The 24,846-nt window shown below is 55.1% G+C and overlaps 2 protein-coding genes across 5 annotated transcripts; both read right to left on the bottom strand.

The window, feature by feature from the left end:
• Window positions 1–1,133: 1,133 nt before the first annotated feature.
• On the bottom strand, window positions 1,134–9,492 carry TULP3 (TUB like protein 3). Of its 3 annotated transcripts, XM_038768031.1 has the most exons (11): window positions 8,895–9,492; window positions 8,256–8,424; window positions 7,871–8,020; window positions 7,262–7,401; window positions 6,896–7,099; window positions 5,961–6,073; window positions 5,622–5,736; window positions 4,719–4,817; window positions 4,363–4,534; window positions 3,502–3,561; window positions 2,591–2,674 (listed from the first exon to the last, which is right to left on the bottom strand). In XM_038768031.1, exons 1-10 carry the CDS (start codon window positions 8,994–8,996, stop codon window positions 3,518–3,520), a joined length of 1,308 nt encoding a protein of 435 aa, XP_038623959.1. In that variant the 5' UTR covers window positions 8,997–9,492; the 3' UTR covers window positions 2,591–2,674; window positions 3,502–3,517. The 3 variants fall into 3 exon arrangements, with proteins under 3 accessions (XP_038623958.1, XP_038623960.1, XP_038623959.1); XM_038768030.1 differs by lacking the exon at window positions 3,502–3,561 and having other exon boundaries at window positions 1,134–2,674; XM_038768032.1 differs by lacking the exon at window positions 3,502–3,561 and having other exon boundaries at window positions 1,134–2,674; window positions 6,896–6,997.
• Window positions 9,493–20,871: 11,379 nt separating this feature from the next.
• Window positions 20,872–24,612, bottom strand: RHNO1 (RAD9-HUS1-RAD1 interacting nuclear orphan 1). Of its 2 annotated transcripts, XM_038767954.1 has the most exons (4): window positions 24,569–24,612; window positions 22,272–22,484; window positions 21,399–21,959; window positions 20,872–21,253 (listed from the first exon to the last, which is right to left on the bottom strand). In XM_038767954.1, the coding sequence occupies exons 2-4, from the start codon at window positions 22,437–22,439 to the stop codon at window positions 20,909–20,911; spliced, it is 1,074 nt and encodes a 357-aa protein (XP_038623882.1). In that variant the 5' UTR covers window positions 22,440–22,484; window positions 24,569–24,612; the 3' UTR covers window positions 20,872–20,908. The 2 variants fall into 2 exon arrangements, with proteins under 2 accessions (XP_038623882.1, XP_038623881.1); XM_038767953.1 differs by lacking the exon at window positions 24,569–24,612 and having other exon boundaries at window positions 22,272–22,512.
• Window positions 24,613–24,846: the final 234 nt, after the last annotated feature.

The raw sequence follows: 24,846 nt of genomic DNA, 5'->3' as shown, positions 1-24,846 counted from the left end.
TCAGTTTCCCCGCCTACTTAATGGCCAGCCTGGGCGGGGCTGTGAGGAGCGGATCTAAGGCCGTTGGGGCAAGGAAATGGGGGGGGGGGGGTGAAGGGGGCGGAGGGCGAAGGGGGCACAGGGAGTGGGGGGCGAAGGGGGCAAAGGGGGCGGGGGTCGGCGGAGCTTCCCCGGCCGGGAGGGGAAAGGCCCCCATGACCGTCCTCCTCCACCGGCCTCTCCCGCCCCCTGAGGCCCAGCTGCCGGGCCAGGGGGCTAGAGGAGGGTGGCAGGGGGGCGGGCAAGGGGAAGAGGACTGCCAACCCCCAACTGTCTTGGGTCTAGCAGCAGCCTCCTCGCTTGGTTCCCTGCCTCCAGTCTCCACCTGCCCTTCTCCAAGCTCCAGCCCCTCCTGCCAGGAACACAAGACCCTCCTCCCTGCCGACCCCCTCCCTCCCCTTCCTCCAGCCTCTCCTGTGGCTTCAGATCAGTTAATCCTTCGTCCAAGACAGGCTCCATCTCTGCTTCCTCCCTAGCCCCTTTCAGGCAGGCTCCATGGCCTGCTCCGGCCTCTGATCACACAGAGCAAACCTCCACCCTAGCCTCCATCGGGTATCCTTTACCCCTTCCCTCCTCTTCCCAGAAGCCAATGTCCCAGCACAGGCTCCCGAATCTGGGCTCTTTCCAGTTAGGGCACCCCCTAATCGATCCCATGATCAGGGAGGGAGAATAAGAGAACGGGAGTTCTGGGGTAAAGGTTATCCTAATAAGGGCCCAGGCTCCCTGCCCACATCTGAGGGGCCTCCACCACGCCAGCCTGGAGAGCCCAGAGATAGTGGCACCCAGGTGAGGAACCACTGTACCAGGATGGTCAGTCCTAGCCAGATGCCTTCCTGCCCCTGCCACCCCCGAGAGGCAAGGAGCTGCCCGAGGCCATTATGGACAAGCCCCAGAGAAGGACAGTAAGACTTCCTTCTAGGGAAGCCTTCTAGGGAGCAGTCTACAGGTCACCAACGGGTACTTTTACTGGGAGAGGGTGGTCCTGGGGAAGGCTCAGGCCAGCAGCCTCACTCCGACGGGCTCTCTAGGCTGTCCCAACGATGGTGGAAGTTCAGATTCCCAGCCCGACCGGATGTGGGGAGCAGCGGGTAGCATTTTCCTATAAATTATTTTTTATTGCCGGAACGTACAAAAGTTATAAATAGGATTTCAGGAAAAACCCAGTCAGCAGCAGGAGGCTTTTGTCTCGGCACAATCAAGCAATGCTAAGCGCGGGGGCTGGGAGTATGTGAGGGGAGGGCATGGAAGGGATGGGTCTGCAGTCCCTGCCCCCTGCTCTCCTCCTGGAGGCTGCGGACCAGAGAGCAAGCAGGCTGGGGGCAGGCAGGAGGGGTGCTGGTAGGGACAGGTGGGCAGGCCTGGGGTGGAAGGCTGCTCTCCTCCCTGGCCAGCTCTCCTCGAGCAAGGCAGGGAGCAGGGTAGGGTGTGGGTTGGCCCACGGCTTCCCTGGCCTCCCCAAACACTTCAGCTCTTGGCGCAGACAGGAGACAGGAAACAGCCACAGGGAGACAGTCTGGGAAGCACAAAGGGCGTCGGCCCATCCTCTGCACGCACCCCAGCATATGGGCAAGTGGCTCAGGGGGCAGGCCAGACTGGGAAGAAGTGTATGTGTGAGCTTTGGCCATGGACTGGTGAGGGAGGATCAAGGTGAAGGTCACATGATTCATTGCATTGGCAGGGACACAACGTGGCGGGTTGGAAGGCGACGGGAGCAGATTCTGTCTGATGCATCCATCAGGACAATGCAGGCCCAGCCCAGGCTCAGCCAGCCTACTGAGGCCATGCTATCTACAGCACAAGCTCTACAGAACCCAGCGCCAAGGCCACAGAGTACAACTCCCAGGATGTGATGCCATCACAGAACCTACGAGGCGTAGCAGCCCCCTTGGGGACCGGCTCCACTAGACAGAATCCAATCCACGTGAAGGCTAGAAGACCACCAATTCCAGCATGCAATGCTGGGAGGAAGCCTTCCTGGGGCCGCGGGGCTCTCGGAGAAAGGCTCCCTGGAAACACCCCTTTGGGTGAGGTGCTGGCAGCTCCAGGAACCCTCTCAACTAACCTCCCCTGTCCCCAGGACAAGCACTCTAAAGGTGCATGAAGAAGTAAGATGCTGACTCCAAGTCCAGCCCTTGGCAGGCTCAATTCTGGCCCCAGCAGGATGCGGGCCAGGACCGTGGCAGGGGGCACCATCAGCCCAGCTTGGCACACACCCTTTAAACCGTCGGAGTCCGTGTCCGGTTCTAAGTCCCTGTTTTTTGGGGCAGGGCGCCTGAGTCCGTGGTATCCAGGGATGTCCCAGGAATCAGGCTCACACCCATGGGATTCAGGCCGAGAAGGAGGGGCCCATGGGATTCAGGCCGAGAGGGAGGGGCTCCTGTGATCCCCACCGTGCCAGCCGGGGGAGGACGGAAGGGAGCCTCTTCTCCAGGGCTCAGCTCTGAGCGGGGGCCCTAGGAGTGCCGGGGAGAGGCAGGATCTGGGCCTGCCACGGCCACTGGTCACTCACAGGCCAGTTTGCTGTCGAAGCTGGAGAGCCCAATGGCGAAGGCCTGGAGCGCACACATAGGGTAGTTGTAGTCCAGCGTGAACACGTCTTCGGCCACTCGCCCAAACTGCATGACAATGTAGTCCGCTGCGGAGGGAGACACAGGCAGGGCATGAGCTGAGGAGTCAAGGGGACTGAGGAGAAGGCATGAAGGGACCGGGACTGAACAATTAAGATAGGGACAGGCCGAAAGACAGGACAGGGAGAGAGAATGGGGAGGAAACAAAGTGACTACCAACTCCACTGTACTCTCCCAAGCACCTAGTACAAGGCTCAGCAAGCAGCGTGAACTCAATAAATAACGCTGAATGATTGGAGAGCAAGAGAGAGTAGGGGTGGGGGAAGCATAAAGAAGGACGGAGGGAAAGTCCGGGTGCCCAGGCACTTTAATTCTGAAAGGTTAGAGGAAGAGGGAACGGAAAGGGAGGAGGAGTTAGGAGTCTGCCACTCATCAACGGGCTCCTTATATTTCTCCTCAACCAGTCAGGAAATGGACTCTGCTTGGGGCTCTGGCGGGATGTTGGGGAGCCAGTAAGGCTGTGCCCACATGACCTTAGGCGGGCACCTGAGATGCCAAGGCTGCGGGCTAGTGCTGCTCCCCCAGCCAGACAACTGGGTCTGGGTTTAAGTGCTTAGTACAGTGCTCTGCACACAGTAAGTGCTCAAGAAATACGACTGAATGAATAAATCAACTGGGCACAAAGCCAGTCCAGCAGAAGAGGAGAACAAGGAGAAGCCACTCACCCACCCCACCACACACACAAAAACCCACACACACCCTTCCCTCCCCCCAGAGCAGAAGCCACATACGCTCCCCAACCCCACGCACACAAACACACAGCAAAGGAGAGCAGACAGAAGCCACCTAACCAACATCCAGAACACAAGATGGTTGGGACTAAGGAAGAGTATACCCCAAGTAGCCAGATGTTAGCCCCCTCCTTGCTGACCCCCACCAGAGCAGGAAGCATGACCTAATGGAAAGAGCAAGGGCCTGGGGGTCAGAGGACGTGGGTATTAATTCCAGCTCCACCACACGTCTGCTGTGTGACCTTGGACAAGTCACTCCACTCCACTGTGCCTGTTACCTCATCTGTAAAATGTGGATTGAGAATGTGAGTCCCATGTGGGACAGGGGCTGTTTTTGACCTGATTACCTTGTGTCTACCCCCAGTACAGTGCGTGGCACATAGTAAGTGCTAAACAAATACCACGATTATTATTATTATTATGTGAATGATGCCAGGCACTGTGGAAGCTGATCCCACCTTCACTGTGTTTGGCTTCATGCTCCTGGTTCTAGGTGTCTGCCCCCACAGAGGTGAAGAATGCTTGAAGCATCTCAGGACTCGGGTGCCCTGTCTGAGGTAGGCTCTGGTCAGCCCTGCCAGGAAACCAGTCAGGAACTGGACTCTGTTTGGGGCTCTGGGGGGTTGTGGAAGAGCCAGCAAGACTGTGCCCACATGAGCTATGTGGGGCATCTGAGATGCCAAGCCTGGGGTCAAGTGCTGCTCCCCCAGCCAGACAACTGGGTCTGGTTTTAAGCGCTTAGTACAGTGCTCTGCACACAGTAAGCGCTCAATAAATACAACTGAACGAACAAATGAGCTGGGCCCAAAGCCAGCCCCGCAGCCCTCGAGCCTAAGACTCAGCGGCCTGACACTGAGGAAAAGCCATGACCCATTCCCCATGATCGGTCCCGGCCAGAATCAGGACACCACCCGGGGAGCCCGCCCCTTCCTAGCGGGAGCCCACCACTGCCCACTGGTTCATACGGTCATTCTCATGGACGATCTGAAAGTTCTTGACGGAGGCCTGGGTGACCCGGCCATGGAAGTTGAGGACGTAGGATTGGGTGTCGTCGTTCCAGACAGGGGCTTTGTTGTGCAGCTCAATCAGGTTCTCCACGTTCCGCGTCTGCCACTTGGACAGCAGGCTCTCGTGCTCCTGCAGGGGCAGGATGGAGGGGCCGGGGCCAGACGGTGATACAGGGGGATGGAGACAAGACAGCGAGGTCGGGGGACACGGACAGGATAACGAGGCAGGGGGAGGGCAAGGGGAGCCCCTGGGAGAGGGGCCTGCGAAAGGGCATTGGGAGTCAGACCTTGGGTCGGCCCCTGGGGCAACTCACGTGGCGCGGTCGGAATGGGATCCGCTCGTGGCTAAGGTTCATGCCGGGGGCGATCACGGCCATTTTCCGGGGGCCCTTAAACCCCAGCACGTTGGTTTCCTATAGGAGACCAGAGTCCAATTCAGGGGGAGTAGGACCCCCTTCCCCCCCAACCAACCCCACAGCTAGAACAACAGGACAGGACCCCACTGCAGCTGCTCGGCAGGGATGGCTGCCCCAGGGCCGCTTGGTAGGGGACTGGTGCCCCTACATGTTGCCAATTTGTGCTTCCCAAGCGCTTAGTAGAGTGCTCTGCACATAGTAAGCGCTCAATAAATACGATTGATTGACTGGTGCTCACTGTTCCGCCAGCTGCCGGTGGCACAGCACCAACACTCTGCAGGTCCCTGACCTTGGTCGCCTCTGTGTCCATATGACCCTGGCGGGGAGGAGCTGGAGGCAGGGCTGAGCGCCAGCAACACCTGTATGGACCTGGGGTCAGAAGAGCCAAGCAGCTGGCTGCCACCGCAGAGGCCACCTGGCTGGGGCCCTGGGAAGTTTGGGGTCCAGACTGGCCAGAGGTGTACAACCAGGGCCTCATGGTCTAAGAGGCACCTGGCATGGATCACTGAGTTATAAATGCTGCTTCCTGGGGGGGCCTAAGGGAGGGCTCAGGGAGCAGCCTGGAGGTGCAGCCCCTGGGAGACCAGAGAACGGAGTATCCCTCAGGGCTCCCCTGGGCTCATCCCAGGTGGTTTTCTAGGGTTCCCTACCCACGCGGCCCTCGGAGTCAAGATCCAGCCTCGCCGTGGCCTCTTCAATCAACACCCCAGCCCATAGGGGACTCCCCCAGCCTACACCCCTACCTCCCAACCAGTGCCCTCTGGTCCCCTGGACAGGGCCGGTCAACCCCATGCCACTTACATAGCAGATGGCTGCCAACTCCTGCCGGATGTGGGCTTTTTCCACCAGTCCCTGGGCCTTGGCCGGGCTGACCCCGTGGTCGTACACTGTAAACCGTGTGCCCATCAGGTTGGACCTGCAATGGAGGACACTCAGCGTCAGTGCCTGGGATGATGTGGTCCTGGCGAGGGACCAGCAGGCAGTTACCCCGTGGTGGGCCGGCCGCCACCCACCAGAGCCCTGTGCCCTCCTGTCCCGGTCCAGGGAACGAGAGAGGAGAAGGGCCCTGGTCCCAGGCCTCTGCAGACTGGGGCCAGGCTCGGGGGTGAAAGGCCCCTTTTCCCCAGACCCTCCTCTTACCTGAGTTTGCCAACGTAGCTGCCCCCCTCCCGGGATAAGTCAGTGGGGTCGATGGAGATGAGGTAGTTGGATGTCTTGCTCTTCTTCCGCTTTCTCCCCGCGAGAAGGAATGTCTGGCATGAGCAGAGGGACAGTCAAGACAGTGGCTTGAAAAGTTCAGAGACCAGCCTCATCCCTTTCCGGCTCCTCCTCACCCCTCATTCCCCAGCGTCACCTTCCTTTCCCAGCTCTGCCGGGGGCCTAGTCTGCAGGCAGAGCTCGGCTCTGGGAACAGAAGACCTGGGTTCTAGTCCCGGCCCTGCCTGGAGCAAGGCAACATGGACCAAGACCACGCATGCCCTGTGTCATGTGCTGCCCCACTGCTCCCTCGCTGTCCTCCATCGGGGGAACATGCCAGGCAAGGATGAGCGAGCACGAGTAGTGCTGGGCAAGCCACTGGCACTGGAACCAACTTCTCCACGGGGGCCTGAGGCTTGTCCTTTGTTTCCACCCGGAGACTCCATTACGCAGCAACCCCTCTCCAAGTCCTCTCCCACCCTAGTTCCTTCCTGGACCAGTGCCCCGACCTCTGCCATGGACACCACACAGTTTCTTTTGTTGCCGAAGGGACCACTAATGTTGGGTGATGTCTCCTCCAGCAGTGCCTCGGGCCAGATCTCCGTTGCTGCAGACCAGGCTTTTATCCATAACCTCTACTCTGCCTCTTATGGCTCTGGGACCCACTGCCTCCACCAAGGCCTTGAGGCTCCGCTTCCTCCCACCGCCCTAGCGTCACTTCCCAAAATATCCTGGGCCTGAATACCACCAGGCCGGTGGTTTAAATCGACTCACGCTGAGACAAGTTTCTGGGCCCCTGCCTTCCCATGCCGGGCAGTCTCGTGCCCCCTCATCTGACTGCCCCCAGGCTTGCTTCTCTGTGCCCGGCCACAGCCCACCTTGCGGTTGTCCTCCCGCTCCAGGTGCATGTAGTAGGTGGGGTAGAGGCCACGGTCCACACCCTTCTTGTCCCGAGTGACGCGGCACTTGACCGTGATGCCCTGGGGGGCAGGACGCAGCGCAAAGTCTTCCAGATTCTCCACCTCCCCCAGAGTTCCGGCTGTGGCCGCAGGGAAGGGGACAGTGCCACACCCACCTGGGTCCTGGGGGAACGGCAGGCCATAAGCCAACACCCAGCATCCTCCTAGGGGAGGAGGGCAGGGGGGAGGCAGGAGGAGGAGTCCAGTTGCTTTGTACGTGTGTGTGTGTGTTTGTGTGTGTAGGGCAGAGGGGGTCCTCTGAGAGGGAGCATGGGTATCACTCACCGGGGTAGATTTGCGGCTGGTTGCAGAGCTGGGGCGCTCGGGATCAGCATACGGCGGGGGCGGTGGTGACCCCGACTCGTTTCCAACACCTTCTTCTCCTTCGGGCACCTCCTCGTCGAAGTTCAGGCTGGCTGAGATTCCTGCCGGGGGCAGAGCTATCGTGGGTCAGCGCACAGAGCGTGGTGAGGAGGCCGGTCAGCAGCACCCGCCTCCTCCCGAGGCCCGGCCAGAGGTCCGACCACCTCCGCCAGGCACCGGAGACCAGCCTGGCTGTCTGCAGAGGATGGGGTTAATGCTGCGGTCATATGGCGTGGGCCCGTGGGCCGCAGAAGTAGGGACCGAGTCTGGGGGCCAGGGTCTGGGGGCTGCAGTTGCCAGGCCAGCGTCTGGGGTCACAGATCCCAGCTCCCTTTGGGTTCCAAGAGGCATCTGGTTCTGGCCGGCATGCACAGGGGAGACTTGGGCAGGGAGGGACTCCAGCCCCGTGCCAGCCAGGGTCTAAGTACCCAGTGGCGGCAGCTGCTCCCGGGGCTGGTGGGGGGAGACACTGGGGCCATCAGGCGGGGCAGGGCAGGACATGACACTGCAAGGAGGACCGCCAGTTCTCACCATGCTGCTGCAGGATCTCCTGCAGGTCAGCCCTGGGGGGTGATTGCCCGGGGCCAGCTTCTGCAGCAGACGATGCCTCCGACGGGATGAGAGGTCTGGGCTCCGGCTCGGGGGTCTCTGGCTTTAAGAAGGCGGTTGGACCATCGATGCCTGTGGATGCAGGGATACCAAGACTGACCTTGCTATACCAGCCCTATCAGGCTTACCTCCGTTCCCGCACTGACCGCCCGGGGGGCACTGCCCTGTCCCAACCCTGAGGCGTGGCACCGGAGTGACCGGCGATGCCAGCCAAGCCCTGGATTTGGGGATGAAGGGAGAAGCTGTCTGGGGCACCCAACCTGCAGGAGTACACGGCAGGAGTTGAGGGGCAGGATGGGGCACCCACCCTGCAGAAGCAGCCGGCTGGGGGGCCCAGACACCCGGGGAGGCTCCACCAATGGGGTCTGATCATCGCCGTCCCTGGGCTTGGAGCGCTGCGGCCTGGCCTCTGGGTTTGGCTGCACCATGAGTGGTTCCAGACGCTTCTTCCTCTGCTTCTTCTCCAGCAGGGCTCGCTGAGAGCCCACACGGCCACGGCAGCCACAGGAACCCAAAGAGCAGCCAGGGCAACCACAGAAACCCAAAGAGCGGCCACGTTAACCCCAAGCAACGTGATGGCAAGGACCGTAACTACCGCCGTCTCCCTTTGCAGAGCCCGGGGTCTCTGGGTCTGGCCACCCTGCTTCCGAGGCTGGCCCGAGTCACTCACTCACTCAATCAATCAATCAATCGTATTTATTGAGCACAATAATAATAGCCTTGAGTCCCTCGAAGGCTAGGCAGGCCGGGGGAGCCAGGAGTCTTGGGGACTCCGAGAGGCCGTGCCCCTTTGCTTCCTCAGAGCGTTGTTCCATCAGGGTTCTCATCTCATCCCCCACCACCGCCCAGAGGTGGGGAAGGGGCTGGGATTATTCGCCCCCAAACTGAAGGCCAGAGGAATAGGGGAAGACATCCAAGCACGCCCCTTACCGCGATGCCCTCTCACCTGGTTGTCCAGTTTCAGCTGCCGCAGCTTCATACTATTATCTTCAAAGGCACTGCCGGGGCAGAGGGAGAGGGAGAGAGACAGAGAAAGGGCAGTTGGCATCCACCAGCTCCACCTCCGCCGGGTTCTCACTGGTCAAGGGCGCGAGCCCCAGTGCATAGACCCCGGCCTCGAGTCCCACTCCGCCCCAGTTGGCTGGGTGACGATGTGCCAGTCGCTCAACCTCTCTGGGACTCCACTAGGGCAAAGAATCCAGCCTCCCTCCCGGGTTGACAGGAAGACCAAATGAAATAAAGAACCGGAAATTGCCACGGGAACACAGAAAAGTTGGACAAATTAAAGGCTCCATCCCAGTGCTGATGACAACCATTTCAACCTGCCTCTGTGGCCTCTCTCTTTCATGGATCGATTGACCGTAGCCACCCAGCTGACATAGTTCCTGTTCCAGAGGGCCTGGGTCCACCCAAACCAGGGGGAACAGAGGAAGTGGAGGAAGCTGGGACCCTGATGATACGCAGATACTTAGAGAACAAAAACAGGGTCTCAATCTCAGAGAAGAGACCTTATTTAATTGTGTTTACTATGGTGTTCGTTAAGTGCGCACTCTGTGCTAAGCACTGGGGCAGTTACAGGACAATCACGTCAGACACAATCCCTGACCTACATGGGGCTCTTGGTCTCAGAGGGAGAGCAAGGATCTCACCCCCATTTTACCAATAAGCTGAGGCACAGAGCAGTAAAGGGACTTGCCCAAGATCACACAGCAGGCAAGTGAGCTCAAGGAGAAGAGACCATGCCCAATTCCCATCTCGGTACTCTCTCCTGGCGCTTAGTACAGTGCTCTGCACACAACGAGAGCTTAAAAAACACTACTACTATCAGTAAGTGGAGAAGCTGGGATAAGAGGCCAGCCCATTCCTGTGCTCTTTCCTCTGTGCCCCGCTGCTCCTCACTATCTCTGACCCCATGACGAAGCTGCATCAGGTTCTTTGGCCCCTGAAGCCCCCCAACCCCCTTAGGGCCTTCCAACCTCCCTATCCCGGATGATCTCACCAACTACATTGTTGATACATCATCAATCGTATTTATTGAGCGCTTACTATGTGCAGAGCACTGTACTACGCGCTTGGGAAGTACAAATTGGCAACATATAGAGACAGTCCCTACCCAACAGTGGGCTCAGGCTTGAGCCTCCCTACATCACCCCAACACATCTGCCCCTCCACCCCCATGACAAAACTGCTTCCTCAACGTTCTCCCACCATCCAGCTGCCTCCCCTAGGGAGATTTCCCACCAGCTCCTTAAATCCACTCCTTCCTCCTGCACCTCCAACCCAGTTCCTGCTCACACCCTCCCTCCCTCAGCTCTGTCTTCAACCTCTCACCAGCCTGAGGCTCCTTCCCATCCACCCTCCAACATATGTGCAAGTGAGCCCTTGGGGGACAGGGACAGTGACTGCTCTGTTATGTGGAGATCCACCCAAGTGCCTGGCACAGGAAAAGTGCTGAATTCACATTTTAACAGGCTCTCTAGGGGGGCGGTGAGGCACCAGGGAGGAGGGAAGGGGCGCGCTGGGGAAGAGGGCCTTTCCCTAAAACGGAACCCGGCCCGACAATTAGGGGTCAGAGGCAGAGGAAGAAGGTCCCAGGATCCCTGGCCTCAGGGAGCTTATGGCCCAGCACCAAGAGGGAGGAACCAAGAGCCAGAACCCCACCTCAGACAGGTTCGGTATTGGGGAGTAGAGCCTAGGCCTAGAGAAGACCTTGCTGCCCCTGGCTAGGTCTCTCTGCCCCAAGACTGTGGGGAAGAGCCCTTAGGAGAAGAGGGTTTGCAATCCCAAACCAGACTGCCCTGGAAACAAATTCCAGGGGATGCCCCAACCTGCCACTTTTACTCCTAAATCCAACAAATCCTGGGAAGTCTGGTGTTCACTGAGGCTCCGGACCTAGACTGCCCTGACCTGCCCGTCCAACCCCCAGCCCCGAGCCAATTCTGAAGCCCGGGGAGGAACCTGGCCCGGGCCCCAGCCATGCTTCGCCAGCCAGCCTCCTCCAGACGCAGCCCGTGGAATGCCTGGAAATTCTTGGAATTCAGAGGAATTTGGGGGGAGGAAGCTAGCTGTGACAAATGATCTGCTGACAGAATGAATTCCTTTGAAGCAAGAACGGCCACAGAAACATAAGAGGAGGCCTCCGGTCCTTCCATCTTCCTATTAACGAAATACCCTCACTGCCGGTATCCTTCAGTGACAGCAAAAAACCCAACAGCCTGAAAGCAGAGGGACAGAAAAAGCGTTCTCTCCAGGGACAGACGCGCTCAGGGCGGCCGGACCCAGTGAAGAGGAGCCGACTGAGGGGGAAGTTCCAGGCCCCTCGTCCCTCGCAGAAGATGTCATATTTATTTTATTTTGTTAGTATGTTTGGTTTTGTTCTCTGTCTCCCCCTTTTAGACTGTGAGCCCACTGTTGGGTAGGGACTGTCTCTATATGTTGCCAACTTGTACTTCCCAAGCGCTTAGTACAGTGCTCTGCACACAGTAAGCGCTCAATAAATACGATTGATTGATTGATTGATGTCACTGCTCTTCAACATCCAAGCTGCCACGGCCCCAACCGATGATTCAAACAGGAAAGCCTTGCCCCTCGCCGGCATCCAAGTCACCGGGGCCACCTGGCCTGCCCCGTCCCTTCCCCACCCACCGCCTCCAATCTCCTCACTTGGGGAATTAACAACTTGGTGCCTCTGGGTTTATAATGAGGCGCTTAGTACGTGCTCAGCCCTGGGGCAGATCCAAGATTTCCAGCTTGGATACAGTCCCCGCCCCATACAGATTCAGAGTTTGGTTTTAGCCTCGTTTGGAAGATGAGGAAACTGAGGCCTAGAAAGGTGAAACTCATTCATCCATTCAATCATATTTATTGAGTGCATACTGTGTGCAGAACACTGTACTAAGCGCTTGGGAAGTACAGAAATGCCTTGTCTGAAGTTCCACAGCAGGCCAGCAGCAGATCTGGAACCAGAACCCGGGAGTTCTGACTCCTGGCCCCCGGGCTCTTTCCATGGGAAGGCACAAAAGCCCCCTCTGCCCTACCTCCTTCCCCTCCCCAGAGCACTTGTATATATTTGTACATATTTATTACTCTATTATACTTGTACATATTTACTACTCTAATTATTTTATTAATGATGTGCATATAGCTATAAATTCTATTTATTCTGACGGTTTCGACACCTGTCTGTTTTGTTTGTTGTCTGTCTCCCCCTTCTAGACTGGGAGCCCGTTGTTGGGTAGGGACCGTCTCTATAGGTTGCCAACTTGTACATCCCAAGCGCTTAGTACAGTGTTCTGCACACAGTAAGCACTCAATAAATATGATTGAATGAATGACTGAGGGAAGGGGAGCAGCCCAAGGCGCAGATGATCCAAGAACCTGAATAATCGAGGACCCTGGGGCCTGCGGGGAAAGCCCTTCCGGCCCCCACGATTCATTCATTCATTCGTATCTATTCAGCGCTTACTATGTGCAGAGCACTGGACTAAGCGCTTGGGAAGTACAAGTTGGCGACATATAGAGACGATCCCTACCCAACAGCGGGCAGTCTAGAAGAAGGGGAGACAAGACAACAAAACAAAACATGTGGACAGGTGTCAAGTCATCAGAATAAACAGAATTAAAGCTAAATGCAAATATTTAACAAAATAAATAAAACAATATGTACAAGTAAAATAAATAGAGTACTAAATCTGTACATACAGGTGCTTAATAAATGCCATTATTATTATAGAAGGGGGAGACAAGACAACAAAACAAAACATGTGAACAGGTGTCAAGTCGTCAGAATAAACAGAATTAAAGCTAAATGCACATCATTAACAAAATAAATAAAATAAATATGTACAAGTAAAACAGAGTAATAAATCTGTACATACATATATACAGGTGCTGTGGGGAGGGGAAGCGGCCACGGAGGGGGGCGGAGGGCCTGCGCCCGTTTTAGCCTGAGAAGCAGCGTGGCTCAGTGGAAAGAGCACGGACTTGGGAGTCGGAGGTCATGGGTTCAAATCCCGACTCCGCCAACTGTCAGCTGTGTGACTTTGGGCAAGTCACTTCACTTTTCTGGGCCTCAGTTACCTCATGTGTAAAATGGGGATTAATCAATCAATCAATTAAGATTGAGATTAAGATTAATCAATCGATCAATCGTATTTATTGAGCGCTTACTGTGTGCAGAGCACTGGACTAAGCACTTGGGAAGTCCAAGTTGGCAACATATAGAGACAGTCCCTACCCAACAGTGGGCTCCCAGTCTAGAAGGGGGAGACGGAGAACAAAACCAAACGTATTAACAAAATAAAATAAATAGAATAGATATGTACAAGTAAAATAAATAAACAGAGTAATAAATATGTACAAACATATATCCAGGTGCTGTGGGGAAGGAAAGGAGGTAGGACGGGGGGGATGGAGAGGGGGGAGAGGAAGGAGGAAGGAAGATTAATCATCATCATCATCATCATCAATCGTATTTATTGAGCGCTTACTGTGTGCAGAGCACTGGACTAAGCGCTTGGGAAGTCCAAGTTGGCAACATATAGAGACAGTCCCTACCCAACAGTGGGCTCCCAGTCTAGAAGGGGGAGACGGAGAACAAAACCAAACATATTAACAAAATAAAATAAATAGAATAGATATGTACAAGTAAAATAGAGTAATAAATATGTACAAACACATATACATATATACAGGTGCTGTGGGGAAGGGAAGGAGGTAGGACGGGGGGATGGAGAGGGGGGCTGGGGGAGAGGAAGGAGGAAGGAAGATTAATCATCATCATCATCCTCAATCGTATTTATTGAGTGCTTACTGTGTGCAGAGCACTGTACTAAGCGCTTGGAAGTACAAGTTGGCAACATATATAGAGAAGCTCCGTGGCTCAGTGGAAAAGAGCCCGGGCTTTGGAGTCAGAGGTCATGGGTTCAAATCCCAGCTCCGCCACGTGTCAGCTGTGTGACTTTGGGCAAGTCACTTCACTTCTCTGTGCCTCAGTTCCCTCATCTGGAAAATGAGGATTAAGCCTGTGAGCCCCACGTGGGACAATCTGATCACCTTGTATGCCCCCAGCATTTAGAACAGTGCTTTGCACATAGTAAGCGCTTAACAAATACCAACATTATTATTATTATTATAGAGAGACAGTCCCTACCCAACAGTAGGTTCACAGTCTAAAAGATTTAGATTAAGACTGTGCGCCCCCTGTGGGACAACCTGATCACCTTGTAACGTCCCCAGCGCTTACAACAGTGTTTGGCACATAGTAAGCGCTTAATAAATGCCATTATTATTTTAGTGAGGGAAACTGAGGCCGGTCTGAGCGGGTCATATTATTTTGTTAATACGTTTGGTTTTGTTCTCTGTCTCCCCCCTTCTAGACTGTGAGCCCACTGTTGGGTAGGGACCGTCTCTAGATGCTGCCAACTTGGACTTCCCAAGCGCTTAGTCCAGCGCTCTGCACACAGTCAGCGCTCAATAAATCATCATCATCATCAACAATCGTATTTACTGAGCGCTTACTATGTGCAGAGCACTGTACTAAGCGCTTGGGAAGTACAAGCTGGCAACATATAGAGACAGTCCCTACCCAACAGTGGGCTCACAGTCTAAAAGGGGGAGACAGAGAACAAAACCGAACATACTAACAAAATAAAATAAATAGAATAGATAGGTACAAGTAAAATAGAGTAATAAATATGTACAAACATATATACTGCTGGCATGGCTCAGTGAAAAGAGCCCGGGCTTGGGAGCCAGAGGTCATGGGTTCTAATCCCGGCTCTGCCACTCGTCAGCTGGGTGACTTTGGGCAAGTCACTTCACTTCTCTGGGCCTCAGTTACCTCATCTGCAAAATGGGGATGAAGACTGTGAACCCCACGTGGGACAACCTGATCACTCTGTAACCTCCCCAGCGCACTCAGAACAGTGCTTTGCACATAGTAAGTGCTTAACAAATGTCATTATTATAATTTGTACTTCCCAAGCGCTTAGTCCAGTGCTCTGCACATAGTAAGCGCTCAATAAATACGATTGATGATAAATACATATATATCTACGATTGATTGAAAGGGGGAAATTGAGGGCGGGGTCGGCTGAGCCTCCCCTCCCCCCCACCCCCCACCCTGTGCGCGCGCCCCGGGGCCCGCAGGGAAAAAGTCCCGGCCGAGGCGCGCGCCAGGGCCGCCTCGCGCTGACCTTCCTCCGCCGCGCGCGGGCCGCGGCCGCGTCGCCTCCATCCGCCGCCCCTCCGCAGCCACACTCCAGCCGCCGCCCGCCCTTAGCAACCGCACCCCGCACCATCGGCGCCTCCCATTGGCTCTCGCGCCCCGACGCCGACGCCTCATTGGCTGCCGCCGACGCCTAGCGTTGCGGGGTGGTTTCTAAGGGGAGAGGGAGGCGCCTGCGCAGAAGGGAGCTGGGGCCCGTTTACCCCCTCCAGCGCTGTTTCATTCATTCATTCATTCATTCATTCATTCATTCATTCATTCATTCATTCATTCATTCATTCTTTCTTTCTTTCTTTCTTTCTTTCTTTCTTTCTTCCTTTCTTGCTTTCTTTCATTCATTCATTCATTCAATCGTAGTGATTGAGCGCTGACTGTGTGCAGAGCACTGTACTAAGCGCTTGGGAAGTCCAAGTTGGCAACATCTAGAGACGGTCCCACCCCAACAGCGGGCTCACAGTCTGGAAGGGGGAGACGGAGAACAAAACAAAACATATTAACAAAATAAAATAAATAGAATAATCAATCAATCAATCATATTTATTGAGCGCTTACTGTGTGGAGAGCACTGTACTAAGCGCTTGGGAAGTCCAAGTTGGCAACATCTAGAGACGGTCCCCCCACCCAACAGCGGGCTCACAGTCTAGAAGGGGGAGACGGAGAACAAAACAAAACATATTAACAAAATAAAATAAATAGAATAATCCATCAATCAATCAATCGTATTTGTTGAGCGCTTACTGTGTGGAGAGCACTGTACTAAGCGCTTGGGAAGTCCAAGTTGGAAACATATACAGACGGTCCCTACCCAACAGCGGGCTCACAGTCTAGAAGGGGGAGACGGAGAACAAAACAAAACATATTAACAAAATAAAATAAATAGAATAATCAATTAATCAATCAATCGCATTTATTGAGCACTTACTGTGTGCAGAGCACTGTACTAAGCGCTTGGGAAGTCCAAATTGAAAACATATACAGATGGTCCCTACCCAATAGCGGGCTCACAGTCTAGAAGGGGGAGACAGAGAACAAATATGTACAAATATGTACAAATACAGAGAATAAATATGTACAAATAAAATAAATAGAGTAGTGCACTTGGGAAGTACAAGTTGGCAACATATAGAGACGGTCCCTACCCAACAGCGGGCTCACAGTCCAGAAGGGGCTCTCTCATTCACCCCTCACATCCAAGCCGCCACCAAAACCTGCCGGTCTCAGCTCCGCAACATTTCCAAGATCTGCCTTTTCCTCTCCAACCAAACTGCTACCCTGCTAGTTCAAGCTCTCATCCTATCCCGTCTGGACTACTGCATCAGCCTTCTCTCTGATCTCCCACCCTCGTGTCTCTCCCCACTTCAATCCATACTTCATGCTGCTGCCCGGATCGTCTTTGTCCAGAAACGCTCTGGGCATGTTACTCCCCTCTTCAAAAATCTCCAGTGGCTACCAATCAATCTGTGCATCAGGCAGAAACTCCTCACCTTGGGCTTCAAGGCTGTCCATCCCCTGGCCCCCTCCTACCTCACCTCCCTTCTCTCCTTTTACAGCCCACACCGCACCCTCCGCTCCTCTGCTGCTAATCTCCTCACCATACCTCGTTCTCGCCTGTCCCGCCGTCGACCCCCGGGCCTGGAATGCCCCCAATCCCTCTGCCCATCCACCAAGCTAGCTCTCTTCCTCCCTTCAAGGCCCTACTGAGAGCTCACCTCCTCCGGGAGGCCTTCCCAGACTGAGCCCCTTCCTTTCTCCCCCCCCTCGTCCCCCTCTCCAACCCCCCATCTTACCTCCTTCCCTTCCCCACAGCACCTGTATATATGTAAGTATGTTTGTACATATTTATTACTCTATTTATTTATTTATTTATTTTACTTGTACATATCTATTCTATTTATTTTATTTTGTTGGTATGTTTGGTTTTGTTCTCTGTCTCCCCCTTTTAGACTGTGAGCCCACTGTTGGGTAGGGACTGTCTCTTTATGTTGCCAACTTGTACTTCCCAAGCGCTTAGTACAGTACAGTGCTCTGCACACAGTAAGCGCTCAATAAATACGATTGATGATGATGGTGATGAAGTAAGCGCTCAATAAAAACGATCGAATGATAAATACGATTGAATTAATGAATGAATGAGCCCACTGTTGGGTAGAGACCGTCTCTATATGCTGCCAACCTGTACTTCCCAAGCGCTTAGTACAGTGAAGCAGCGTGGCTCAGCGGAAAGAGCCCGGTCTTTGGAGTCAGAGGTCATGGGTTTGAATCCCGACTCTGCCACGTCTGCTGTGTGACCTTGGGCAAGTCATTTTACTTCTCTGAGCCTCAGTTCCCCCATCTGTAAAATGGGGATGAAGACTGTGAGCCCCACGTGGGACAACCTGATCACCTTGTATCCTCCCCAGTGCTTAGAACAGTGCTTTGCACATAGAAAGTGCTTAACAAATGCCATCATTGCAGTGCTCTGCACACAGTAAGTGCTCAATAAATACGATTGAATGAATGAATGAATGAGTAGGCGGGGGGAGAGGAAGGAGGGGGCTCAGTCTGGGAAGGCCTCCTGGAGGAGGTGAGCTCTCAGTATGCTGTTTGAAAGCAGTGGGGAAGAAGCCACTGGAGAGTTGAAGATGGCAGTTAGGGAGCGGGCGGTGTTCAAAGAAGGTGCGAAGGGATAGCGTTGGACTTGCAACTGGAGGGGGTGGATTTTGAGAGAAAGCAGATCTCCTCTACAGATACTGTTGGGAAAGATGGGGGAGTTGAAGAATGGGGTAGGGGCTGGGGAAATTTTAGGGAGATCACCCCTGATATTGTCAAATCAATCAATCGTATTTATTGAGTGCTTACTGTGTGCAGAGCACTGTACTAAGCGCTTAAGTCAAAGGCAGGGGAGGCCCGGCCACCTGCAGAGCTCCCCTCCCCCGCAAAACACACACACTCACCATGGAGAATAATAATAATAATAATGACATTTATTAAGCGCTTACTACGTGCAAAGCACTGTTCTAAGTGCTGGGGAGGTTACGAGATGATCAGGTTGGCCCACGGGGGGCTCACAGTCCCCATTTTACAGACTTTAGAAAAGCAGCGTGGCTCAGTGGAAAGAGCACAGGCTTTGGAGTCAGAGGTCATGGGTTCAAATCCCGGCTCCGCCACTTGTCAGCTGTGTGACTTTGGGCAAGTCACTTCACTTCTCTGGGCCTCAGTTACCCCATCTGTAAAACGGGGATGAAGACTGTGAGCCCCACGTGGGACAACCTGATCACCTTGTATCCTCCCCAGGGCTTAGAACAGTGCTTTGCACGGAGTTTGGTTCCTGGAGGCGGTTTGATGAAGTGATTGAGGCCTAGAGAAGAGACCAGCAGACCAGGGACAAAGCTGGAATCTGAACTGAGATCCTTCGGACTTCCCAGCCTTGAGGTCTACCAGCTAGGCCTTGCCGCTTCTCCTGGCAGTAATTTCAGGGCCTTGGCTGCATGAGGAGAAAAGGCAGAAGTCCAGCTTCCTTCTGCCTCCCTGGAGAAGCTTTCCAGACCAGCCCACTCAGAGGACCAAGGAAGGCACCTGAGCTCCCGATGTGTCATGGGAGACCTGGCTCCCTCATCCTTCCCTGCCTCCCCAAGGACATCAGGGTATGGACAGGACGGAGGCCGCGGCGCTGATCCGAACCTGTCTGTCGGCCCCCCGGACGGCGGATGACTAACCGGCTCCTCTTGGGGTACCATGAAAACTGCACTGGCCGCACCATGAGGGCATCGGTTGGCACCAGGCTGCCGCCCCCGCACGCTCCTTCCCGCCCCCATCCCACGATTGTATCCCCTTCCTTCAGACAATGCCATTTCTTTCGGGTAGGGGTTAAGGGTCAAACACTGCACCATGGGTGCCACACAAATCTCTGGCAATTCCTGGAGGTGATGGATGTGTGTGCGTCTCTGGTGTGGGGACCAGAGCAGGGGGAGGGGGCTGCCCCTCTTCAGAAGGGGAGACGGGTTCTGGAAACAGGTCTAGGGTTCGCACAGGTGCTCTGAGGATGGACCCCCAAGACCGGGTGTGAAGTCGCCTGGGGCCCTTCATTCTTTAGACAGAGCAGCGTCCTCCGGGTCCAGTCCATCTGGAGTCATCTGCCCCGTCTCTGGCTTCAAGAGTACAGACTCACCTGCCCGCCCGAGGGGGGTGCCCCTGGGGGAGCGGGGTACAGGGACAGGAGTAGTTGGGGTGTGTGTGTGTGTGTGCGTGTATGTCTGCGTGTACGTGTGTGCGACTGCCCTGTGTCATCCATCTCTCCACGAGGAGCCGAATGAGGGGTGGGGAGAATCAGTAGCAAATCCTAGAGTGGGAAGGCGCCAAGTGGTTTCCCCCGGCACACTACCCATATAAATGGCAGTCTGGCCCCCTCCTTCTCTCCTCCTGTCTCTGTCCCCTTGGCAGCTTGGCCTCTGTAAGACCACATGCATCTGTATGGAATAAAATGTCTGTGTTGTGCATGAGCCCCCTCCTTCCTCACCCCCTCGTCCCCCTCTCCATCCCCCCATCTCACCTCCTTCCCTTCCCCACAGCACATGTATATATGTATATATGTTTGTACATATTTTTTACTCTATTTTACTTGTACATATCTATTCTATTTATTTTATTTTGTTAGTATGTTTGGTTTTGTTCTCTGTCTCCCCCTTCTAGACTGTGAGCCCACTGTTGGGTAGGGACCGTCTCTATATGTTGTCAACTTGTACTTCCCAAGCGCTTAGTACAGTGCTCTGCACACAGTAAGGGCTCAATAAATACGATTGATTGATTGATTGATTGATAGTAAGCGCTTAACAAATGCCATCATTATTATTATTATTGTTACAGATGAGGTAACTGAGGCCCAGAGAAGTGAAGTGATTTGCCCAAAGTCACACAGCTGACAATTGGCAGAGCTGGGATTTAAACCCATGACCTCTGACTCCAAAGCCTGGGCTCTTTTCCACTGAGCCACGCTGCTTCTCTAACGTTACCTGCTTCCTCAGTTACCTCATCTGTAAAATGGGGATTAAGACTGTGAACCTCCGGTGGGACAACCTGATCACCTTGTAACCTCCCCAGCGCTTAGAACAGTGCCTTGCACATAGTAGGTGCTTAATAAATGCCACCATCATCACTCCCTTCCCCCGCAAAATACACACGCCCCCTTCCCTTCTTAGTTTTAGAATGTGAGGCCCCTGAACTCCAGCGCCTATGTGCCATTTCCACTTGTGTATTTCTACCCAACACTTAGCGCAGTGCAGAGACTGTTCTGTTGGGGAGATACCGGTGCTCTGGGGGTTGACCGGGTGGATAACCAAGTTATCTGGCTCTCAGGGGAGATAAATACAACTTGTACTTGTAAGTCCAACTTGTACTTCCCAAGCGCTTAGTACAGTGCTCTGCACACAGTCAGCGCTCCATGAATACGATTGAATGAATGAATGAATGAATGGGAAGCAAGAACGTGAGGACTGTGCTGGAGGGGAGCCGCTATTGCTGACGGGACAGATACCCCAGTCTCCGGACCTCAGGGGAAGGGGGAGGTAGATCCTTGGGGACCATGCTGGAGGGGAGCCGCCAGGGCTAAGGGTGCAGACACACCCGCTGTCCCCCAAAGTCAGGGGGGAGGGCCGTTAGGAATACAGGAATTGTGCCAGAGGGGAGATGCCACTGCAGACAACAGTGCCTGAGGTTGGAATCAGTTTTTATTTACATAAATTGGAAACACTTCAGGACTACAAATCCATCTCCCCATCTTCTGGAGAACTTGACAGCTCACCTCCAGGAGGACAGGCCAGGAGGAGCCTACGTGATTCCCCCCGCCGGCCCATAACACTCTTCAGTGACCCTCCTTGGGTCTGAGCTAGGCACATCAATGAACCCTGAGGGTTCGAAGGCCCTGTGGCTGGTGGCAGTGTTACTCCCAGGAGAGATGGAGTTTCTGCTTTCTCCTTCAGCAGCAGGTGCTCACGGCAAGGAACATGGTCTTGGGGGGGTGCTGAGTGCCCATTCTGAGGGGGATCCAGTGCCCCCATCCAGTGTCCCTCTGTGCCTCCCGACTCTCCTCCAGCAGCCTGTAACTGGTAGGAACAAGAAGGAGGGAGGAGCCATCCCCAGGGGGCTGCTGCTACAGCCTTTCTTGGAGCGGCTCCCCAAGAGCAGGGTGTCCGCGTCCTCCCCTAGGGACGGAGGTCCGTCCTTTTAGGGTTACACTCCCTTCCTCACCAAAAATTGGCTCTGGCTCAGCTTTCCCCGCTGTCTCAGGTATGCTAGCAGGTGACGCCGTTTCCTCCACGTCACCTTCAGTCCATAGCTCTCCTCCGGGGTGTCCAGCACCAGGGTGGGGCCGGGGCTTGAGTCCTCCGGGGGACTGGAGTGGGAGAGGAGACCCCCGAAGGGGCGGGGAGATGGCTCAGGGGGTTTGGAGCCCCTCCCGGAGGGCATTTCTGGGGTCTGGATGTCCGGTGGGAGAAACACAAACCCGGGGCTGGCCAGCTCACTGCCAGACAAGTGGCCGCAGCTCGGAGGGCTTAACATGGGCACCAGAGGCTGATGACCGGCCTGCCCCCTGGCCTGCATGGGGCTCTGGCTGGCCCGGCCAGTCCTCTTGACTGCGGGGGGGCTCGTGGGAGCCGGCTCCCTGCAGGGTGCCTGGAGGCTGGAAAAAGCCAGAGGTAGAAACTTGCAAACTTGGGGTTTCCGACTGGAGTTGCCCATTGGGTCCCGGTGGGGTCTCTGGCGGGCTGGACGTCGGCCCCCTGTGGAACCCTCAAACTGGGAGATCACCTGAGGAGCAAAACAGAATAAGATGATACCTTCAACAAGCCAGATGGCCATGGGTCTCTCCTCTTGCCTCTCGGGCCCCTCGATTCCCTCACATTCCACCCTTAGATTGACGGCCCGCTGCTGCCTCCTGTTCCCACGTTCGACTACAGTACAGTGTTGGCTTGCCTCCCTCCCCTCTCCCATCAGACTGGAAGACAGGGCCTATGGCTTTCCTTAAACACTCTCAAATACAGCACCCGATGCGTCGAAAGTGCTTAATAAATAATCCCCTGCCCCTTACCCCTAGTCTGGGCTAGGCCCTCCATTGCTTACCCAGGAAGTGGCGGTGTTGTGGTCGATGGGTTTGGTGGGGACGGGTCTTGGGCGGGTGTCGGTGGGCTGGGGCGAGCCGTAGGGATGCTTGGGCCCCTCCAACGGCTCCTCACGGAACAGTAGCTGGGCTCTCGGGAGCGGGCGGCGGGACTTCTTCCCGGGAGGCATCAACGGGGGTGGCGAGGACGGCTAAGAGCACCTGCATGGTGCCCGCTGGAGCAGGGAAGGCCAGGGGTCACAGCTTCACCTTCAGGGGGCCAAACAGGGTCAGGGAGGGATGAGGCGACATTCCTCCTCTCCCCTCTTCCCATTGTCTGCCCGCCGAAACACACGGTAACCCCCAAGGGAAGGTCGGAGAGGATCAATTCTGGGGGGTACGGGAGTGGTGGTCCTGGGCCCCGGGTTTAGGAAGGGCTCCGTTCCCATCCTGCAAAAACTATACATAGTGGAAGGAGGTAGGGTAGGGTTGGCTCCGCCAACTGTCAGCTGTGTGACTTTGGGCAAGCCACTTAACTTCTCTGAGCCTCAGTTCCTTCATCTGTAAAATGGGGATGAAGACTGTGAGCTCCCTGTGGGACATCCTGATCACTCTGTGTCCTCCCCAGCGCTTAGAACAGTGCTTTGCACATAGTAAGCGCTTAATAAATGCCATTAAAAAAAAAGATTAGGTTGAGTGGCCCTTCTAGACTGTGAGCCCACTGTTGGGTAGGGACCGTCTCTATATGCTGCCAACTCGCACTTCCCAAGCGCTTAGTACAGTGCTCTGCACATAGTAATCGTTCAATAAATATGATTGAATGAATGAAAGGAGGAGGAAAAGGAGAAGGAGGAAAGGGAGAGAAAACAGGAGAGAGGAAGAGCGTTGGTTTAATGACTGAGGCAGAGCCTGGCGGTAGGTGGGCAAGCGGGGAGTGGGGAAGAGTTTGGTTGGAAAAGGTCCCCCATTCAGTCCATCTGGCCTGGGGGAACGGGAGACGCGCGGGGGGCTCAATCAATAGTATCTATTGAGCTCTTACTGTGTGCAGAGCACTGTACTAAGCTCTTGGGAAGTCCACGTTGGCAACATATAGAGACGGCCCCTACCCAACAGAAGGCTGGACGTGGGGGTCCGGGAGATCACAGCATGGCTCGGTGAAAAGAGCCCTGGCTTTGGAGTCAGAGGTCATGGGTTCGAATCCCGACTCCGCCACATGTCCGATGTGTAACCTTGGGCAAGTCACTTCACTTCTCTGAGCCTCAGCTACCTCATCTGCAAATGGGGACTGACTGTGAGCTCCACGTGGGACAACCTGATCATGTCGCCATCTCTAGATGTTGCCAACTTGCACTTCCCAGGTGTTTAGTAATAATGATGACATTTATTAAGTGCTTACTATCAGCAAAGCACTGTTCTAATTGCTGGGGTAGATACAAGGTAATCAGGCTGTCCCACATGGGGCTCACAGACTTAATCCCCATTTTCCAGATGAGGCAACTGAGGCCCGGAGAAGTGAAGTGACCTGCCCAAAGTCACCCAGCTGACAAGTGGCGGAGCCTGGATTTGAACCCATGACCTCCGACTCCAAAGCCCGGGCCCTTTCCACTGAGCCACGCTGCTTAGTACAGTGCTCTGCATCATCATCATCAATCGTATTTATTGAGCGCTTACTATGTGCAGAGCACTGTACTAAGCGCTTGGGAAGTACAAATTGGCAACATGTAGAGACAGTCCCTACCCAACAGTGGGCTCACAGTCTAAAAGGGGGAGACAGAGAACAAAACCAAGCATACTAACAAAATAGAATAGATATGTACAAGTAAAATAAATAGAGTAATAAATATGTACAAACATATATACAGGTGCTGTGGGGAAGGGAAGGAGGTAAGATGGGGGGGATGGAGAGGGGGACGAGGGGGAGAGGAAGGAAGGGGCTCAGTGTGGGAAGGCCTCCTGGAGGAGGTGAGCTCTCAGTAGGGCCTTGAAGGGAGGAAGAGAGCGAGCTTGGCGGATGGGCAGAGCGATTGGGGGCATTCCAGGCCCGGGGGTCGACGGCGGGACAGGCGAGAACGAGGCCTAACGGTGAGGAGATTAGCGGTGGCGGAGGAGCGGAGGGTGCGGGCTGGGCTGGAGAAGGGCAGAAGGGACGGGAGGGAGGAGGGGGCCAGGGGATGGAGAGCACACAGTAAGCGCTCAATAAATACGATGAATTGATTGATGTTATACCCCCCCGGCGCTTAGAACAGTGCTTTGCACGTAGTAAGCGCTTAACAAATGCCATCATTATTATTATTATTATTATGAGGATTATCATCGGTACCTGGCAGTGGGGTGCTCCGGCTGGGGGCCCGGTGGCGGGTCGGGGCGCCCCGGCGGGCCGCGCTGCGCGGCTCCCATTGGCCGCCGACGCCCGTTCCCGCGGCGACGGCCCAAACTTGGGCCGCCCTGATTGGGGGGGCGCCCGCCCCGACCCGCCCCGACCCGCCCCCCGCACGTGACCCGCAACGCTCCGCCGGCGCCAAATTCAAACCGCGGGACAAACCGAAAGCCCCCGCCCCCGGTCCCCCTCCCTCCCCCGCCCGCCCGCCCGTTGGGCCC

Source organism: Tachyglossus aculeatus, chromosome 27 (assembly GCF_015852505.1).
Source record: "Tachyglossus aculeatus isolate mTacAcu1 chromosome 27, mTacAcu1.pri, whole genome shotgun sequence".
NCBI lineage: Eukaryota > Metazoa > Chordata > Mammalia > Monotremata > Tachyglossidae > Tachyglossus > Tachyglossus aculeatus.
The sequence above is the reverse complement of the archived record's forward strand: the minus strand, read 5'-3'. Positions and strand labels throughout refer to the sequence as shown.

What these genes read in the sequence shown, in the direction of transcription:
- RHNO1 (XM_038767954.1), bottom strand. Translation starts at nt 22,439, where the DNA reads ATGCCTCCCGGGAAGAAGTCCCGCCGCCCGCTCCCGAGAGCCCAGCTA. An exon ending in ACAACACCGCCACTTCCTGG is followed by an intron (nt 21,960 to 22,271) that starts GTAAGCAATGGA and finishes TTTGCTCCTCAG; the next exon opens with GTGATCTCCCAGTTTGAGGG. An exon ending in TGAGCCAGAGCCAATTTTTG is followed by an intron (nt 21,254 to 21,398) that starts GTGAGGAAGGGA and finishes TGTTCCTACCAG; the next exon opens with TTACAGGCTGCTGGAGGAGA.
- TULP3 (XM_038768030.1), bottom strand. Translation starts at nt 8,996, where the DNA reads ATGCCAACTGCCCTTTCTCTGTCTCTCTCCCTCTCCCTCTGCCCCGGC. An exon ending in AGCTGAAACTGGACAACCAG is followed by an intron (nt 8,425 to 8,894) that starts GTGAGAGGGCAT and finishes GTGGGCTCTCAG; the next exon opens with CGAGCCCTGCTGGAGAAGAA. An exon ending in GGAGATCCTGCAGCAGCATG is followed by an intron (nt 7,402 to 7,870) that starts GTGAGAACTGGC and finishes TGCCCCCGGCAG; the next exon opens with GAATCTCAGCCAGCCTGAAC.